Raw genomic sequence first — 21,644 nt, 5'->3', positions numbered from 1 at the left:
CTACAGTTGTTTTTGCTGCTGTTGTTTTTGTTGCCGTTGAGCTGCCTATTGTTGTCGGCGCGCCTCTTGTTTAAGCTTTAGCTGACTGAGGAGGGGCTCCATTTCCTTCTTGAGCTTTCTGAGGTTTTCCTCGAATTGGCTGATGGTTCCTTGTTTGGCTTGCAGGGTCTTTACAAGTGTTGTCTCATCTTGGAGGTCCACCTCTACCTCCAAAGCCTTCGTTGTCGGCGGGACTGGCTCTGGCTCCAATAAGATTAAATCCATATTCAGAGACCTAAAGAACCCCTCTACACCTTTGGACACATACTGTTTTTTCAGACTCGGAGTAGTCTGAGAACTCACTCTCGGTAGTAATTCCTCCTCTACCACTCTCCATTTCTTTCCGCATACCCCACCGCTTAACGGAGTTGGCCCTCTCCATTTTGTGTGGGCTATGCTTTTTCATCTTCCTTTATTTGTTGGTTGTTGTTGTTATCCACTGGTCAGATGCCTGACCTTATGTTGTTGCGGTTGCTTGCCGTACCGCTAGCACTCCGCACGGGACTCGAACACACGGCCCCTGGATTTGTCTTCGGACGCCACCTCCACTAGGCTACCGATTTCTTATTTTAACCTGTGGCTTACTGCCGTCTTAAATGCAAACCCCAACAAATTCACTTTTCCTATTTATTGTTTAAAAAATAAATTAACACTACCAATCACTTATGCTTGTTCTCTCTTTGAAAGTCAAATAACGACTGTGATCAGACGCCACTTCCACTAGGCTACCGATTTTTTATTTATTACCGTGGCACAATGCCAACTTTACTTATAATCAAACACTTGGAATATTTAAATTGAAAATTAATAAAAAAAAAAAATGTACACTTCTTCACTCGCAGGACGTAAAATAACAATAGTCCAACGCACTAACCATCACGCTACGTGTACTACTCTTTTAGTTGTATATACATATATAAATGTTCGATTGGCTTGGTTTTCCGTTGCGGTTGGTGGGACGATTTAGGAATTTCGGGATTACCTCGCTCAGTTTGTTTTTTGTTCACGTTCCCTTTTTAAAAAATTGAGACCGTCAAAAAGAATTTTTTAAAGGCCTAAATGCAAAAAAAGGCTTTTTATTATTCATTTTCCAGTGAAATTATCTTAAAGTAAGCTTACCTAAGGATCGAATTAAAATATTAAAATATGTATGTGATTTGATCTTGGACGATCTTTCGGTAAAGGTACATATATGTAAGCTTTATTGAACGGGCGAACCCTGCGCTGATGGATTTTTCTTAAAAAAAAAACTAAACTATCACATCTTCTGTCTTAATTAAAACCTACTCACGTTTTATGATTTCGAACTAGATTCCTTGAACAGTCGGTCGGCTATGCCTTCTTAAATTTCTTCCGTACTTCCTCAGTCCAAGGTGGATAATTTTGAAAAGAAGGTACTTACCGACGGCTTTATCTCAAAAGCCTTAACTCTACATATCTCACTAATACCACCCAACCAGAATTTTCCACCCTTTGTCTGGTCTGCCTCTCGTCTCACACCCTCTAGATTACGCATTAATGTTATAAAAACGCAATTAATCTTTTTATGTGAGTGTGAACATGGGTGGGCGTGATTTACACATTTGTTGCAAACGTCTTCGGATGCGAATCGGATTCATAAATGTCATGACACCGATCGCATCCAAATTGTTGCATGCAACAGAGGTGAGTTCCTCCACCTTCGCAACATTTCCTCAGACCATTCTCAATTTATGTCATATCTGCTGACAATCACTTAATTTGTGATTTGGTTGTCAGCCATAACTCCTATCTTCCTGACCAAAAGGAGAATCTGATATTATTTAGCTTACCCCTGTAGAGGGAGAGCGAAGTAATACTGCTGTTATATGTCACAATATAAACAGCTGCAGTAGCAGTTGAGTCGTCGTCGTCGGTCTTTTCCTATTTGCTGGTGTTTTTTTGTTTGGTTTGTTTTCTTTTATTTTGTATTTCTTTTTTTATATGCAATTAATTTGTTTAATTGTTTAAACACAGCCCATACGGTTACAAAGGACACAGCTACAGCTATGCACAACAACATTGATAACAATAGAAATATGCACGTCACTCAATCGCAAAAGCGAATATGTTCTGTTTAAAAAATTTGTCTTGTATAACGAAGAAGGTGAACTGCGTATGTACAGCAAAATTATGACAGATTACAGGGGGAGTGGCAGTTGTCAAATGACTGAAAATACACAACGAGTCAACAGTGTCGATAATGCAGTGAACCTGACAGAACGGAGTGGGGGCGTTGAAGTATAAATTGTAGTGTTTAATACTAGAGCCCTTGTCCGAGTGTGGTCTGTTTCAAATGTACATGATGCCATTCAGCTTTCACAGTCCCCCGCCAAATTGACACATCCAGAGCCATTCGTCTTTGTATATTTTAATGACGTGATCATTGTCACCGATTCTTGCCAAAAACACATAGAAGTTTTAAAAGACATTTTTTAAATGTTAAGAGAGGCAGGTTTAAAAGTAGGTAAGGAAGAATGTAATTTTTGTAGGCCTTCCTTAAAATGTCTTGGTTATGAAGAAGAGAGCATGAGGAGATTCCTCCACCGAAATAATTGAAGGAAATTAGGAGTTTCATAGGGACAATTTCGTGGTATGGTAGTTTTGTACAAAATGATTTCTTTACACTTGTTATAGAAGTATAACTATATACAATTTTACAATTTGCTGGTGAAGAACAATCTTCTCTGATGGAGTAGTAGGAAAAAGCTTACTTAAAAATCCTTTTCAATGTGACCACTTTTTACACAAGCGCGCCATCTGATTCGCGGTCTTACTTTACTGCGCTATCCTGTGGGTGTAAATTCCAAGACTTTCCGGGCCCGAGCATTGGATTCCATGTGCTCTACGTACCAGGACGGGGATAAAACCAGGAAACTTCGATAATGTCAGCGCTTGTGTTGTTTTCTGTGTTTATAGCGGAGCCTAGGTAGACAAAGTCCTTGAGTACCTCAAAGTTACGTCTGTCGTTGGTGAAGTTTTAACCGAGACGTCGATGTTGTAAGTCCCTTCTTGAAGATAACATGTACTTTGTTCTGCCCTCATTAACCGTTAAACCCATTTTTGCCGCCTCTGCCTCAATACTCTCAAAAGCTTAGTTCTTCCGATTATGTCAATGTCATCAGCATGTGCTACTAAGTGGACAGACTTTTGAAAAAAATGCCTCTAGTGTTGAAGTTAGAGCTCTGCACTATTCTTTCAAGTATGATGTTAAAAAAATTGCATGGCACCCTGTCGAAAACCATTTTTATCCTCGAAAGGTTCTGTTAAGTTGTTCCCAACCTTTATTGAGCAGCGTGAATTCCCCATGGTCATCCTGCACAAACGGACGAGTTTGGCAGGGATGCCACAACTAGACATGGCTCTATACAGCTCGTACCTGTAGATACTGTCATAAATGCAGCCTTGAAATCGATGCAAAGAAGGTGGGTAATAAAATATATTTCATCGACTATGGACGTTAATTATCTACTACTACACTGATAAGGACCTATCAAGTTGTTGACGATGGGCTTTAGGGTGAACGTCTAAAGGCAAAGGAGATTTTGTAAGCGATTTTTAGTAGACTGATTCCTCTATAGTTGGTGCAATTTAGATAAGTTGGTGCATGCTCTCAATTATGTCCAGAGTGAATCTGCTCCAGAGGCTTTACTTTAATTAAGTCGGGAGAACGGGTTTGTTGGCTTTTGTCGTTTATGTTGAATAGATCATGATATACATAATATATAACTTGACAAAGAACCCTTATGGTCCCGTAATAGGTGATTCCTCTTCATACCATTACACCGCTTCCTTTGCTGTGCCGTTGTTCAAGAAAGATTCCTTCCTTTCTTAAATAATTGAAAAAGCAGCTATATCCATTAGGTCTTTAAAGGTTTACATTAAATACTCTTTATTGTTTTTCTTTATATACAAATATTATCACAATGTTTTTATTGAGTTAGTTTGCATTTACGAAATATTTTCTTTTTGCAAATTAGCTTTCTGACAAGCAAAACAACTTATAATTGCATCGAAATTTAATTTCCTTGCCAAATGTGCTTTTAGTGCAGCAAGTCCGAAAACAAGATCTTGTGATGAGCATTAACGATGAAAATTCTTTGTTCTACCAAGGACGCTAAATGAACGTTCGGGACTAGCTACGGTTACAAAAAAATAAATAAATTGGGTAACGCAACAATCCATTGAGAACTAGGTCTAGTGACTTACAACTCGCAACCATTCCTGTGTGCGAGTACTGTTGCCGAATACGAACGGCTAATTCGAAAAAGAACTTTTCATGACAAGAATTTATTGCTCTTGCAAAATTTTTCAAATCCTCGCAAGAGGATCGCATCCAAGACCAATAAATATTTTGTATGACGACATTTGTTTACAGAGTTGAGCTGTTAGACATAGCAAATGCTCAGATATTTGAACTAGTGCTTCCGTAGTCACTTTACGTTACATTAAGTTCTTTTCCTTACGATTGTCAAACGAAACGTGAGGTCGAAGCTCCATTGTGATAGCGTGCATTGAACTCCTATGGCTGAACTCGTAAACGTCAGGCTGAGCCGATGCTGAAGCGTGCTTGTGTTTCATCCATTTACTTCTTTAGTGGCTTTATTTTATCTATTCATTTCATTTTTTTGAAATAATTTTGTAGTACCCGTGGCGTGAAGGTTAGTGCGTAGGTCTGTCATGCTTGTGGTCTTCGGTCCAATCCCTGCCAGGCCAGTACAACTTATTAGGTATTGCCTCATGCGTGGAATTGACAAATCCTCCAAGAGTAACTCTTGTCATGAAAAATGCTTTCTCAAATTAACGGTTCGGATTCCGCACAAAAACTGCAGGTCCCCTCTATCCCTAAAATGACTCGCACACAGGTATGGTTGAGAATTGTAAGTAACTAAAACATAGTTCTCTACGGACTTAAGTAAAAAAACAAGAATCAAAACAGAAAAACAATCAATTAAATTAGAAATGACACTTATATAACAGCTTAATGCTTTCTTTACAATTTCTACAAGAGGAAAATACTTTTCATTTGATACAAGTATCATTTTCCTGCTTGCATTTTATAGCACAAAATAAGCAAAATTCTTTTTCCAAGTTAACCAACATCAAAGTCAAACTCCTCCTAATAATTTTGGAAATATTTGGCCTACCGAACATGTTAAACCTAAACTTTTATTTGATACTGATTTCATTCAAGAAATTCTGTAAATAATCTAATGAATCAAAAAACAGTTAAGCATTTACTTACTGGTATCATCCCAAACTCTACCAAGTCTTTTGCTTCCACATTCTTCAAGCATTTATCACCAGTTTTTTGTGAATTATTGTTCTTTGACATTGTTGATTGCGCAGACCGTCTTCCTTTACTGAATGTTGCTGGCGCTCCAAACCCTATATACTGATACAAACAAATTAAATAATGCTTACCAATGAAAAAATACATACTTTTTCGTTTATTCTTCTAGATATCAATCGATCCAATCCGTTATATGCTCCACTTGCAACAAAAAGAATATTTGTCGTATCTATTTGAACGGTATCCCCTCGCAATTTCCTTGGAGAACTTTTTTCGGGAACATTGACGACAGTTCCTTCTAACATTTTTAACATGCCCTGCTGTACACCTTCACCACCAACATCTCGAAGTTGATGAATGCCCGGTACAGCTCCAATTTTATCCACTTCGTCCAAAAACACAATACCTGTTTGCGCCTTTTCAACGCTTTGTAAGACAAATTCAATCTTAAAATTAATTTAAACATGATTTTTTTATAAATTTACTTATAGTTTGCTTCTTGTAATAGCTTCGATATCACACTTTCTATATCTTCGCCTACATATCCGGCTTGAGTGAGGGAAGTACAGTCACAAATTGCAAAGGGAACATCAAGGCATCGAGCAATAGTCTGTGCAATAAGAGTTTTGCCAGAACCTGTTGGTCCTAACATCAATATATTGCTTTTTTCGAGTTTAATAACTTGGAGACTTTCTTTTACATTATTCGAACTCCTCACATTATTAAACTGAGAGTTATTAGATTTAGACTTGCTAGATAAATTGTCTCCGACCGGTGTAGTAACGTAAAGAAGATCTGATCTACCTAATTCCTCTCCTGTTTGGGTGTTAATATCTAGTTGGGGATTATTATGATGAATACGTTTATAGTGATTGTACACTGCTACAGATAGTACTTTCTTTGCATATTCTTGTCCAATTACATGCTTGTCTAAGTACTCCATTATTGACTTCGGAGAAGGAGGAGTTTTTGTTTCAGTTTTTACTCCATCTATATTTTTTTTTTTGGATTCAAGTTCCGATAACAATACAAAAAAATGATTGCATCTAGCACATTTCACAAATCGAGTTGAACTTATGAACGTTTCAACATGTGTACAAGGTGTTCCACATTTGGGACAGGACAAATTATTTTTATTGTTCGGAGGCTCTTTGTCTCCACCAGAGCTACTGGATGTTGTTGAGTTTTCAGAGCTTTTTTGAATTGATAAATATATATTTCGTGCAGGTTTGATTGAATATTCATTTCCATTACTGCAAAGCAGAGAAGAACAAGTTGCTGTAAATAGAAACACAAGAGACTGTAAGAAAATTTAATACAATAACAAACTATTTAAATAATTCAAGGATAAATAATGATAACCGTGTTCAGTCACAAAATATACAGTGTCCCACAGTTTTCGCCACAAAGGATGATAATGTTCCTGAGGTAATCTTAAGCCAACAAACTCATGACGTTATTTCTTTTTTTTTCGCTTCTGTTTTAAGTTATAACGGTTTTTATAATTATTGGAATCCTTTCTTAGATTGGCTCTAACTTTCAATACTTAATGTGTAAGAGTATACTTATTTGATAGGAATTTTTTTTGTATTAAATTGTTCTCACCTTTTTAAAAAAACATATGTACATTCAACTTGTACGAGAATATAAATTTTAAGATTCATTCAATTCATGAAAATCATCATTGCTACTACAAAATAATTATAAATTTTCCCTCCGACCATTGAATATGAACTCGTATAGCTGTATCATGAAGAGAAACGAACGACGGCGCGACATCTAGGCAATCATCATCGCACCTATACTTGTTGGTTTGCGTAACATTTTTAATGGAAGAAGAGGGAATACTTTTAAAGGGTGATTTTTTAGCTATTTTCTTTTTGCAACACTGACTGATTTATACAGCTTTTTTAGTTCAGAGCTGAGCACTGAGCAGTCTGAGCTAAGAGAGAAAAGTAGAGTAGAGTTCTGAACAGAGTATGTTCAAAGATCTCATGATTTTTTTTTAATTTCCAGCATAATTTAGTGTTCAGCAATTTACTCCGTTTACTCTGTCATTTTATTCTGAGCTCACAGGGCGCGCTCTGAACTAAAAAAAAACACGAATTTGGAGCTCTAAACGATCAGAACTCAAAAAGAAAAAAAAATTATTTTTTTGACAGTTCGAGGACTGCTCTGAACTAAAAAAAGGAAAACGCCGTATAGGTACAAAGCTACGATGCGATTTTTGTCGTGCAGATCTTTGTAACGAAGCGAAATATGAGAGTAGTTATACGAATCGTTATAGTTATGTTACATTGGCGGGTGGGTATTTTGTTTTTTTTTTTGTCTTTAAATTTTTCTGCAATATTTGAAGATTAGATTTGTTTGACCATTTAAGTTTTTTTCGTAGATACATATCAATTGGTGATTTTTCTTCAGGATGTGGGTTTTATTTCAAATTCCAATTTAAGATACAAAAGATATTGGTAGGTAGGCACGTATTTCATAAATTTCATAGGGAATTCTTACTAGTATCCGGACAGTGATAATAACCCTACACTTAGAACTTTGTTTGAAATTAGTTGATTGGTAGGTACAGTATTTATAAATATGTTGTTTTTAATAAAAACAAAAATCCATTCTTTATGTTAGTCCAGATAATTTGATAATTGAAATTTGTGTCTTTTATTTATGTTCCAATCGTTCTTTTATTATATTATTTTTAATAAATTAATATTAACAATACAAGGTGTACATTACAGAACATAGAAATGTAGTTTATATTTAGGTAGGAAGGTGCCTATATATTTGTTGTTTGCTGTTGTAGATACCTTTAATAAAATATTTTAAGATGTGTGACTTTTAGAAAAATTAAATGCCCATAGGAAGTTATTTTAATCGGTCCGATTTTTCGTATTGAAAATGTTGACATTTCTCGACGTTTCAAGGTGCCTAGAGTCGAAATAAAAGATTTTCTTAGAGATGTCTGTGCGTGAGTGTGTGCTGACGTTCGTAAGTCTGTACGTCCGCACTTTTCGCTACTTTTTTCGTCGTCCATAGTTTCATAACCAGTATATCGACTTCAAATATATTTTGTTATAAAGATAATAATGCAGAAAGATTCAGAAAGGACTCTCAAAAAATTGGGTGGGTGTTTTTTTTTACAAAAGCAATTTAAAAAAGGTGAACATTTAGGTTAACCCTAAATATTTCACGAACCAATAACGGTAGAGACTTGAATTAAATTTTATATTACTTGGAATATTTTGCCAACAAAAAATGATTATATCTACGAGGGGCGTTCAATACATTCTCAGTATCGGGGTGAAGCTGTGGTTATATATATAAATTGACTTATTTATCAAGTAATACTATTATTTTAGTGCATTCATGTAAAATTTCATATAAATGTTATTATTATTTACCGTTAAATCTCTATTTAAACAGAATCATAATGGCAACTGAGACGATGATGGTGAAAATTGAGCATCGCGTTGAAATTAAATTTCTCACTAAGCAAGGAAAAAGTCAAAAAACTATTCATGAAGAAATAGTGGCAGTTTACCAGGGTTCCGCACCTTCATTATCAACTGTGCAAAAGTGGTCAAGTGAGTTCAAGAGAGGCAGAGAGAGCATTGAAGACGACCCCCGCTCCGGCGCCCCGGCTAGTGCTTGTACGGGAGAAAGCATCAAAGAAGTCAAAAAACTTGTTCTCGAGGATGCCCGAATAAAGGGGAAAATGATGGCAGAGATCACCAAGCTTTCGAATGCTACCATTCACACCATCCTTCATGACCATCTTAACCTTTCAAAGGTCAGTGCAAGGTGGGTGCCACGAATGCTCACAGCGTCTCAGAAACAAGTGAGAATCGCATGCTGTAGAGAGCTTTTGGAGATGTGTAGTGAGAACGCGGACGGTGTTATGCATCGGATTGTTACTGGGGACGAAACATGGGTTCACCACTGAAAGCAAACAAGAGTTCATGCAGTGGCATAAAAAAGAACAGACCCCCCGAAGAAGTTAAAAGTCACTCCGTCTGCCGGGAAGCTCATATCCACAGTTTTTTGGGACTCAAAGGGAATCTTACTCATTGAGTACAAAAAAAAGGTGAAACCATCAACGCCAAATCCTACGCTTCCACTTTGCATAATTTGTGGTTTTGAAGAAATTCAACATCCACCCTATAGTCCAGACCTTGCCCCTAGTGATTACTTCCTGTTTCCGGATTTGAAAAAATGTCTTCGTGGAAAAAGATTTTCGGATGATGAAGAACTCAAGTCGGCAATAAATGGGTATTTTGCAGGGAAAGAGGAAACTTATTTTTTTTTTGAGAGTTTAAAAAAGCTTATCTCAAGATGTAACAAATGCATTGATGTTAGGGGAGATTATATTGAAAAATAAAAACCATTTAAATTGAATTCGCATTTTCCTTCATATCGATACCGAGAATATATTGAACGCCCCTCGTATAAAACAAATTTGGCTCAACTTTCCATTACCGCAGCACGAATTTCGACTCGCGGTTTTTTTTATTCGATAGATATGTGCAAATAAATAATAACTATAGCAATTTTAGAGCGAGGAAACATTTATTTCTATTTTTAATTAATTTTTAAAGTTCACTTTTTTCCATACAAACAACTAAAAAATGGTTGATTTTGACATTTCTTCCCTGTTTTTTCAGTGTTGCCATACTTGTTTTTTTTCTTGGGAATTTCTTTTATTTTAGTGCTCAAATGAAAAAGTACCTTGCATATACCCAAACTCGCACCCACCCCAAATCCTATAGTGACCCCAAGCAGGGGGGTTGCAGGGGGGAATCATGCCCCCCCTTACATACCTAGCTGTTAGTACGCCGTGCTATCAATTGAAAAAAACTTGTTTTAGGCTCAAAAAATGCAATACAAAAAAAGTAGGGTTAAGTCCGAAAAAGAAAATATTTTTTTTTATGACTTAAAGTTGTTTCCTCGCCCTAATATTTAAAACATGTTCTATTGAGACCCCTACCTAACTGTACAAACAAAATCAGAGGGAAATTCGTGCTGCGGTAATGGAAAGTCGTTCGTGTGAAGAATAACGTTTTTGACACCTAGTACAATTTTGAGAAAAATAGAATTGACAGATTTTTTTACAAAAAATTAAAACATTACTAAAAGTAGTAAAAATTACTTTACTTGCTTTAAGTTCAAAGATGCTTTTTTAACATTTGATTTTTTTCGTAAGTTTCTCTTGGAGTTTAATTTTATTATCAATACCTACCTATATTTTAAAACAGGGGGGTCATTCCGTAAAACGATAATCGTTAGACGATAGTATCACTTCACGTAAGACGATAATCGTCGAAGTGATATTGTCAAAACGATAGCATTTGCACGATAGCTAAGTAGGTATCGTCTGCTATTAATTTCTATTGATAACTAAGCAAATTGAAATAAAAAAGTTTAGGTGAAGTTTAGCTTTGTTACAAAATGGAAATAAAAACTCAAAAGAATACAATGAATTCGGTTCTAACTCATATGTGAGCATTTTTTTATATACAAAACATTAGTAATCTCTCTTAATTGTTGTTAAATATTACAATTGTAGTTATGGAATTGCAAAAAAGGACTTTGATATTATAAACAATTGATTTGCCAGGCGGTTGTCGTTCAACATACATAATGTATATACCCTCAATATTAAAATTTGCTGTAACTATTAAAATTTTGGGGCGGATGAACATTGGTATATTCGACAGGCAACGATTTTAGTATCGCTCTTGCACAAAGCACTAATCCAAATTAAAAATATTTAAAATATTTTTGAAGCCAAGATATGTTCCCTGTGGATAAAATGGAGTCTTCACTTGCTTCCCTTGGACAAAATTGGGTGTGCCCTAGGGCTCTGTTCTATCTCCAACACTCTTTCTCATTTTCATAAATGTTCTCCTGTCTGTAACATCTAATCCAATAAATTGTATCGCTGACGATAGTACTCTTAGTTTTTCATATTCGTTTTCAGACTCACGTCCTTCTTCTTCGGATATCGTCTACAAGACTTTTAAACGTCCAAAGCTTGAGTATAACTCCCATCTCTGAGCTGGTGCTCCTGCAACTTAATTAAGCCTCTTGGATAGTATTGAACGTAAAGTATTTAAATTGATAGATGATAAAATTATCATAAGTTCATTTACTTCGCTTGAACATCGTTGTAAAGTTTCTTGTGTGACCCTTTTTTACCGTTATTTTAACGGTTTATGTGAAATAGCCAGCTGCATTCCTCCCCTTCAACAGTTCAACCGTAATATTCGTGTTTCTAGGAATGCCCATCAGTTTACCCTTGAGCCCAACTTCGGCCGTACTGTCAAATAAAAATATTCGTTCTTTAGCCGTACTACGCGAATGTGGAATGCCCTACCGCACTTTGTTTTTCCTAGTCATTGCAATATTCAGGAATTCAAAACGAATGTGCACCGATGTCTTCTATCAAACCCTATCTCCTTTTACTGCTGCTCACACTGTGTCTGCATTGTAAGGGTCGTAATATCCCCTTGAGTGTGCGCTTATTTTAAAAAAAATATCTTACAGATAAGTTGGTACATGCTCCTAACCAAATTATCTTCAGCTGTTTTGAAGAGCTTGGTATTGAAACCGTCTGTAACAGCGGCTTTGTTAGACTTAAGCTAAAATATGGCACTCTTTACGTCGTCTAAGTTGGGAAGACGGGATTGTTGGCTTTCGTCGTCTAGTATATTGAATAGATCATTCTGCTGGAATTCGGTTCGTCGTCGCCGTAATACTTTCTTTTTCACTTTCGTTTTTCGCAGCCTATGCATATGTATAGGTACAAATTTAAAAACAGAAGCTAATCAATTGGTTAGGTACAAATTTAAAAACTCTAGCTTATCAGTGTTTTCAAATTTGTATCTATTCAACTTACGAGTAAAATATATGCACACATACACTAACTTATTTCCAAAACATAAAAAAAACAAAAATCTATTGCCTATATTTAAATATGCATATCCACACAACTATGTAATGTAGAATATTCCAAATATGACAACAACGTATTTATTGTGAAAATAAATTTGAATTATTTAAGTTTTCATAAATTTGACAGTTTGAAGTCAAATCCAACAAAAATACCCTACATACTAGTTCAATACATATGAATATCTCCATGGCAACACAAAAAAAAACCGTAAACAAATTTGTTGTCTCCAATACTCTCTTGATATCTTACGAGAGTGAAAATAATACAACCTACTCTTTTCCTCAGGAGAATGGAGGAGAAGATATAACGACGAACTGTACGGGCTGCACAGCGACACTGACCTAGTTAGCAGAATAAAAAGTCCAACGGCTTAGATGGCTAGGTCATGTAGAGCGGATGGACATCAACGCTCCAGCCCGGAAAGTCTTCGAATTCAAACCCGAGGGACGGCGCAGTAGAGGAAGACCGCGACTGAGGTAGCGCACCCAGGTGGGAGAAGACCTCAACCAACTTGGCGTGTGAAACTGGAGACAGCTAGCTGGGGACCGAGCTGGCTGGAGACGCATGTTGGTTGAGGCCCAGGTTCGCCCTGGACTGTAGCGCCACCTTAAGTAAGTAACTCTTTTCCTCAACTTTGTTTTCGATTTAATTTTTGTAGTCTCCAAGTAAGTTTCAGTACATCCAGCGCCGCCTGTCAGCCTACAATGAACTAAAAATTCATGTTCCAGTAATATAGTTTTTACATACAAGGGCTGTAACTTGTACAGATGTGTTTCATTTTCGTTCACTCTCAACAAACTCAAAAAACAAAACAAATAATCAATCAAGAAGAATATCCCAAACTCCCTATTAGATCAACCAATACACATCTAGCCAGCTCCCCGATGGGAATATTTTTGTTTTTTTAAAGAATACAAAAATAGTGGATACATTTATTGCGGTATCTAACTTAGTTAATAAAAGCTCTGTTAAAGTAAAATAACATGATCACATACACATGATTGCAAATGCTTAAAAGTAGGCTTAAGGTCTGAATATCATGGCGTGCCAATAATTAAGTGCGGCACTGTGAATTATACAACATTTTCAATGTTTGCGTGGCGCGTGCTTGCTACGGTATTGGAAATGGAAAGTCACCCACAAATCTAATCCATGTTCTAAAGCATTTAATTTACATTTTGAGTTAATTCATAGAAATTAACTAGTTTAGATTTGTCTATTCGTTTTAAAGATTTGTTGGGGTAGAGCCTAAGATAAGTTTATTAAAGGAATAAGGAAAATATATTTATTTCAAATATAATTTTCCTTCCCATTAAATTAACATAACATTTAATGAAATAGAGCTCACCTCTGCAGGACTTATAGTGAGAATAAGCAATATGTTGTTGTAAATATGAATAAAACAATCGCCAAGAACGCATTATTTCTTATTTTTCTTTCCTAAGGTTTACAAATAGAAGACAATTTTAATCTCTTTTTGAATTACATCACAACAAAAACTAGATGAGAGGCACACAACAAATTTAGTAAGTGATATTGTGGACAAAAACACTATATACTTAGCCTTATCGCATATAAACAAACCTAAAACACTCTATATGAAGATTTACATCCTTGGTAGCCATATTATCTTGCTCAAAAGCTAATGCGAACAGCTGATTCAATTTGTGTGTGACGTTTGCCCACACCACTCTTAAGTTACTTCCAATTTTTGTATTTGGTATAGGTCTATAGTCGGAGAGAAATTTCTTCGTCACCGTCGCAAGAAGAATTGAATTGGAATTGAGTCAGGATTTAACGCTGTATATACCTGGATCGGATCGAAATAGGACTACTCAATCCTATCCCACAAAACAAGGGGAATCGAAAATTGTTTTGTAAACCTTAAGCGACATATACATTGATCAAATGCTTGTCAAGCATGTGAGAGTGTATTAGTATATTTTTTTTGACGTATCATATACACACATCATGCATAAGCTTTCAATCATTTATATTTATTTTAATTTTGAGGTGAATAGACGTGCGGTTGTTTTATCGGGAAAAATATTTTTTTGCGAAATTGATCGTTTCATTTCATTTTCATTCATAATTAAATTTCCGATATCCGATGTTCCCTCTTCGACAAATATTAAAAAATAAGCTTGCTTGATCAAGCAATCAATTTCGCATAAATATATGTCAATGCTGTCTATCTGATTGAAGAAAAATCAAAACATTTTGATTTTGCTTCAAGCAAACACACATTGTATACGTGTTTCATTTTAACTAATACTCTCTCACATGCTTGACAAGCATTTTAACAATGTATATGCCGCATTAATCGGAATTGAGTTATTGGTGGGTAAGGTTTTGCTTATGTGCGTTTGTCATGTTTTATCTTTCACTTTCTCGTTTGTTTTCAGATGAGTTTTTTTGGTGCTCGTTTTTGTCTTTTAAGCATTATTTTATATGAATTTTAAAACTGAACAGTTTGTTAAATTGTATCTATTAAGATAAAAGTAATTCACAACAAACTACGCATATAAATAAAACCCAAATGACATTTCGATTCTATTTAAATTCGATTCCTCGTACCGTCAACGACGTTGATGTATACCTGGATCGAAGTATCAATTCAATGTCGATTCGATTCCTCGATCCCCTGTTGTAACCAGGGTATTAAAATCTACGTGCTACATTCAAATTTGTGGATACTTCTTACCAAAAATACTCCATTACCTAGATCGGAATCTCAGACTGACATTTCGGTTTGCCTACAATCGAAGTACACACTAAATGTGAGAAAGTGTGCATGAAATGATGCAAAAAACAAACCCATTATCACATTTAGTGTTCTGGACCATCAAAATGCTTCATTGTAGTCTGAAGGAACATCTAAATGCAATATTTTGAATGTTTATGGCCTCGTTCAAAAACTAAACAATCCTAAAGAACAGAATCTGAAGTTCTGACATGGTCTTAAATTGAAATCAAAGCTTTTTAATTTCAATGCAAATAAATGTTGTTAATAAACATAAAATAATATCGACAAAATACATATTTAATGATTTATTGGTGCTGGTTTTTACTGCCTCTTGCGAGGAATTGACAAATTCTCCAAAAGTAATTCTTGTCATGAAAAAGTGTTTTCTCAAATTTGCCGTTCGGATTCGGCTTAAAACTGTAGGTCTCTTTCATCCCTGACAACAGTACTTGCACACAGGAATGGTTGAGAGTTGTCAGTCACTAGGCCCTAGTTCTCAAACGGACTGTTGCGCCAACCAATTTATTTATTTATTATTATTTTATTTACTTAAATTATTTGCGAACGCAATATGAGCTGCAACTGGTAAAGTTTATTTGGAAATGGACAAAATGTAACACAATACTTTGTAAAACGACAAAACAGACAACTTTTTCAGGTGTAGTTGGCTTAGAGCTTTTTTTTGGCCACGTTAGAAGTTCAGGTGGAAGCAATAAGCGGATGCCTCCGTATTTCTTTGTACAGACACTGCTACGAGAAGCATACTTGTGAAGTTCCATTGCCAACTTTAGCTAGTTTAGATTCCTCAATTAAATTAGTGTTTTCATCATTTAAGCAGTTCAATAATTGCAAGACAAATTTTTAAACAATCATGAAATCGTTTTTTTAATGGGGGATATTATTTTGACTTCATCTCTATCTTATATAAATTGTGAATTCAAGGTGAAAGATGAAGTGCGCTGGAGCCCGACGTTGGGTTTAATTATTATCAACAATCTTAACAATGCCATAGATTGAGCTAAGATTCTTAATTACATTTACAATGCAGATATAGTTCAACAGCTGGGCTCTCTAATTGTAACAGATGACCCTTCGTGTTATAGTGATGCCAATAGTAATAAAACAGATCCTGCACCACCTGTTTGCCAAGATAGAGGCTTAGCAAAATCAAGAACTACCAGTAGATATTCTAGAGCAGAAGGTGAAGATGCCATCTGCAAAAAACTATTAAACAAAATAATGAAATAAAAACTTTTTAAATAATTAGATATAATATATCAGGATTCAGTTATAAATCTGTATTCGTAAACTTATTTAAATTTTTAAACAATCATGATATCGTTTTTTTAATGGGGGATATTATTTTGACTTCATCTCTATCTTATATAAATTGTGAATACAAGGTGAATGATGATGGTTCAACGTGGAAAAAATCATTCGGATGTTTAAAAGCTTTTAGAAAATTCAGTTCCTATTCCTTCAAAAAAAATATTTAGTTGCAAAAGCAGAATTCAAAGAAATATTCAAGGAAAAAAATCAAAGTTTTATTAAACCGAAGCTCTTAAACTTACAAGCTGCAGTGATTCACAGGAATTCTTTAATGGCGCAAAACCAGAAATTGCTTTGAAACTAAATATCGATGTATTGCATAGTCACTTCAAGTTATTTATGAACCCAGATAGTCTTGCTTTTCCTATCCAATACGAAAAAACTTGGTACTCTAATGATATTTTGGATAGTATTATAACTCATGACGAAGTTAAAACCACATTAGTGAAATTTAAGGACGGAAAAGCTTCAGGTCCTGATGGTTTACCATTGGAATTCTTTAAATATGGAACAGAAAGGCTTCTTAAATTTAACATCACTGCTCAATACAATTGAATACTGGAAGCATTCCAAAAAATTAAAAATTCCTTAATTTTTCCCATGCATAATAAAGGCAACATTGATGATCAATCCAACTACCGTGAGAAATCCAAATAAGGAGAATCTAGTTATCTAGTTCATGTTTGAAATGTACGAGCGCTTAAGGCGATAGAGTGAACTTTTGATTTCAACGAACTAAATTGCAGACAGAACATTCTTTCTTTTTATCAGCTGCCGACTAGACGTGTTCTGCCTCTCATAAAATATTATAATTGAATTGTTTTAAGTTAAGATTTTATCCGTTAAAAGTATTCAACTACGTTGCGTATTGTTTTTATTGAGTGAAGTAGTTCTTAGTAAATAAGACCGCTACAGATATCCTTCCTCAACGCCACCTACAAGATATTCGCAACATTATTAAATAACCGATTGACTTGTTGGATTCATGTAAATAAGTAGCTTGGGGAATTTCAGGCAGGTTAAAGAAGTGGCTACTCAACTATCGACACTATTATTGTACTGCAAAGCATAGCGGCAGCCTCTATTGAACAAAAAAAGAAGCTCTAGTTATTTTTAGTCTATTTCAAGGCAGCTTTTGATACCGTTGAACGACGATCAATATCCTTCAAGCTTTACAATTATGGTATGTCAAACAAATTTGGGCAGGCACTAGAAAGCATCTATAATGAAAATAAAACAGCGGTATGGAATGTTGCCGAAAAGTCAAAGAGTTTTAAATGGAAGACGGGAGTTAAACGAGGATGTTCAACCTGATTGATTTGCTTTCTCGTGGAATTGAAATATCGAGGACACTCATCTAAGCCTCGCTTTTTGCAGATGACGTCATATTGTTTGCTTACTCGCCCGAATGCCTAAAGTTGATGATTCAACGACTTAATGTGTATTGCCGGTTATGCAATCTGAAAGTCAATTGAGCAAATCCAAGGTGATGATATTACTAAAAGCTTCTGGTAGAGACAGGAATGAGAAATGGCACTATGACAGATAACCAATCGAAAAAGTTAAAGTCTAAGAATATCTTGAATTAACCATAACCATCAATATTAATATGGAAACACACCTAAAAAAAGCTGATTAAATCTTAAAGTGCAATATCCGCAACATGGACGAAATGCTTCTCAAACCAGTAAATATCACACGGTGTTAAATACAAGTTCTTTGTTTCAGTGGCGGAATCTCTTATGATATATACAGCACAGGTATGGGAAGGGCAGAAACTTGAAACAGTCGACAAACTTCAGAGGCTCTTCATTAAAATATGCTTTTTTTACCGAAAAACATCCCATGTTATATCATTGCGATTGAGACAGGACTATATCCGCTCTTCATCAAAACTATTAAATATCATATTGATTATATCAAACAAGTTTTTAATATCCCAGATAAAATATCAATTATTTAATTATTTTTGAACTGCAATGCCTTACCGCAATCAAATCATAAACGAATCGTTTTAAATTTGCAAAAAAACTTCAATAAAATAAATTTTGTTAGTTTTTAAACAGAAGTTTAAAAATTAACTTGGCATATCCAAGCCTTAACGATTTTACTAAATTATTTTTGTAAACAATGTACATATGTATGTATATCAACAAATGTCAAAAAAACTGCCAATTGGATTTCTCAATTTTTCTTCTTAAATAAAATTAGTTTAAAGCCAACATCCTAAATTTTAGTTAATATTTCAGGCGAAAATCAATATTTTCATGTCAATGCCAATTCGATTTTTTTAAAAATTTTACCAAATTTGAATGAATCTACAACAGATTTTTATCAGCTGAGCCAAATTTAAAATAAAAAAGTGTAACAGTCATCCTTAAACAAACACAACATAAATATTATAAAAAAACATTTAAACATGCATACATTTAAAATTATTTACGTTAATTCTTTAATTATTTTTTTGTTTTTTTATATAATTCATTAATTTTAACAAACACATTTTTGACAAACAATGTAATTTTAAAAGTGGTAACAGAAACACAAAAACAACACATTTTATAAAACATAACCATTGAAATGCGCTGCCGCCCTCTACAGTATAAAAGGCCGCATCAAATCAATAGAAGAGGCATTCTGTCTAATAAAGCTTAGTGGTTAACACACAACTTTTCCTTGGAGTAACTATCGTGTTTTATTTTGATTGAATTGAGAATTTGCGCTTTCGCTAGTCATCTTGCTGCAGAAGTAGACAGGCTGAACAATCTTTTGGTCACCTGGCTCTCAACCTTCATAATCATCGTCACATAAGAGATAAGACTGTAGACAGGCTAAACGTCTCTGACGGTTGCCTGGTTCTGTTATAGCCGCCAGTACAAAATAGGGTTTTCTTTCGTTTCAGTCACGCACATCCACTGCATTCTCACATTTACGCATTTTCACCCACACACCCCTCAAGCATAACACCAACGCTTCAAAAGTAATTAATTACATGTGTTCGTCCAAATCCATTGGGACTGAAAAATCCTGTAATGTTTGGCGGCATTTGATTTGCTTAGATTGATCATAACTCCCTTCAAAAAACAATTCTATAGAAGTCAGTACCCTTTTTAACTTGCCTTCGCTTTTGAAAATCCCAAACAATTTATTGTGTTTACTTTTCGACTGAGAATTTGTGGTTGATATGAAAATGCATGTGTACCTATTTTGATATCCGTTATACCAAGTCTGTCAAAAAAATCATTCCAATAATGATAAAATCTAATAAAATTCACAGTCCATCACAAATGTCTATAGTTGATAATCATAATACCAATTCATTCAACTTGTTGATATCTATGAAGTTGTTTGTTGATAGTCGACAGCTATAATAGTGTTGTAAATATGAGTTGTAATAACTTTTATGTGCTGCCTACTTAAATCTATCAGGTCAATTTAGATCTTTTCTAGACTGCTTCAATAACTCTTTGACTAAAGAGTTTGAATAACAAGGTGATGTTAGTGTTGATGATCTAAACATTGACATATTAGTGCCAATTGGGGATCGTTTTTTCTTTATAACAATAGATAACTGTCTAAATGTGATAACTCTTTTTCACAGTTTAACTTTCATTAGATATTTTATGACTTGTGCGCATACGTTCGATTGGAGAAGTTCTTCTCGACTGTGACAAGTTATCAGATGAGGATCACGATGTATTTGAACTAGAACCACTAGCTTTCGAAGAACCTGAAGATGAGAAAAGTTATACTTGAGATAAATTTAAAAAATACAATCTCTCACCTGAATCGGAACCACTGAATTAACTACGTTTTCTCTTCCATTTATCGGTTCCAGATTTTGACGATGTTGGGGAAAATATTCTCTTTCGGTTGGGCTGTAGGCTGTTTTTTTTCTGGATTTTAAGAAGATGAAGAAATGATGTGCAAACTCACAAGACCTTTGGTTAGGTTGCACACAAAATTTGAAGACAAACGGTTTTTGATATGGTTACAAATTAAATGGTATTAATATATAGAAAATGCATGTGCAAAGAAATACCAATAAAATATACATTCTTAATTTCTTTTACTCTAATATCGAGTTATATTAGAATAAGTACGTAGCAATAGTTGTATTTGTATAAGTAAACACTTGTGTAGGACATTAAGAATAAGGGGCAACATCTAATGGTTAGGAGGAGAACTCGCTTCGTTAAGTATGGAGAACATTCAACGCCTAAAAGAACCTAGTAATTTTTCGAACAAATTTGAGGGATATAAATGGGCTTTCGTTAGCGAAGCGGTTCATTATTATTGATTATGAACTGTGATAAAGTAAACACTGTGTTTGAAAAGTAATAATTGAAAGTGTTGAGTAAATAAGTTCTGAGCGATTTGAATAAAGTAAATTTGTGTTTTATTTACAAAGTGTGATTACGTTGTAATTGTCGGACCAAGCCGAATATAACATTGGTGTCAGAATAAGGGATTAAAACTTATTGAGAATAAAAGTGAGCAGTGATTGAGCTATTTTATGTGAACTAGTGAAGTTAGGAATTAGGCAACGCCACCAGCGGTGGTCCAAGGCTCAGAGAAGGGGAAATCCCTATGTGCACCTCCACGTTATAGAGAGTGGGTCACGCTTAGGCACGTAAAGGGGACCGAATGGCTGGCGGTATAAATAAACAACCCAGCATTGCTGGCGTGGGCACAGACTTGTCCTTGGGTTGAAGAAAATCTCTCTAAAGGCGGAAGAACTTCAAGAAGTGGTCAACGGCATGGTAGACTGGTTGCGGATGAGGCTATTTCTAGAAGGCAAACGGCAGCAGCATGTAGCGTCTGTACACATATTGGGCGGCTACAAAAGACGTCTGTTTTGTCACATTGGGCGGCCTTGTTTTATTGGTATGTGTTCTAAGGCTTGTGTGTATAATGCAGTTGACACATTATGCAGATAGTGTTATTAACCACATCCGGGAAAAATCTGATGGAGGGAGTAATTTATTCTTTTATGAAACATGATCATAGAGGAATTATATTATTATAATATATTTCCTCTATGAACATGACGAAGAATGGTAACAATTCCCCAAGAGGTAAGCGGCGATTGGTTAATCCTTCTACAGTCCATTCAGCTGTAGTAAACCGCACATCGGATTTGGGGAGTATTTTTCCTAAAACAATGACATTGAAACGGCAACTAGAAACCGATTAGAACTAATGAAAATAGTTTAGACTGTAGAAAAAACACAGGAGTCAGAGTATGGAACGTTCGGTCT

General features: G+C 35.1%; 1 protein-coding gene and 1 long non-coding RNA gene across 2 annotated transcripts in view; one reads left to right on the top strand and one right to left on the bottom strand.

Moving 5' to 3' along the window:
* The window catches only part of LOC129938426 (ATP-dependent Clp protease ATP-binding subunit clpX-like, mitochondrial), a 30,429-nt gene extending 16,563 nt beyond the window's left edge, over positions 1-13,866 (bottom strand). Inside the window, exons 1-4 of the mRNA XM_056045980.1 lie at positions 13,657-13,866; positions 5,836-6,628; positions 5,500-5,776; positions 5,303-5,452 (exon numbers count right to left, since the gene is read on the bottom strand). Coding sequence (XP_055901955.1) covers positions 5,303-5,452; positions 5,500-5,776; positions 5,836-6,628; positions 13,657-13,729 — 1,293 coding nt within the window. The 5' untranslated portion in view covers positions 13,730-13,866. The remainder of the gene's footprint in view (positions 1-5,302; positions 5,453-5,499; positions 5,777-5,835; positions 6,629-13,656) is intronic.
* Positions 13,867-13,973: 107 nt separating this feature from the next.
* On the top strand, positions 13,974-15,362 carry LOC129938427 (uncharacterized). The gene is made up of 2 exons (XR_008780459.1): positions 13,974-14,652; positions 14,714-15,362. It is a non-coding gene; the product is annotated as an uncharacterized LOC129938427 (long non-coding RNA).
* Positions 15,363-21,644: the final 6,282 nt, after the last annotated feature.

This window comes from Eupeodes corollae, chromosome 1 (genome assembly GCF_945859685.1).
Source record: "Eupeodes corollae chromosome 1, idEupCoro1.1, whole genome shotgun sequence".
Taxonomy (NCBI): Eukaryota; Metazoa; Arthropoda; class Insecta; order Diptera; family Syrphidae; genus Eupeodes; species Eupeodes corollae.
The sequence above is the reverse complement of the archived record's forward strand: the minus strand, read 5'-3'. Positions and strand labels throughout refer to the sequence as shown.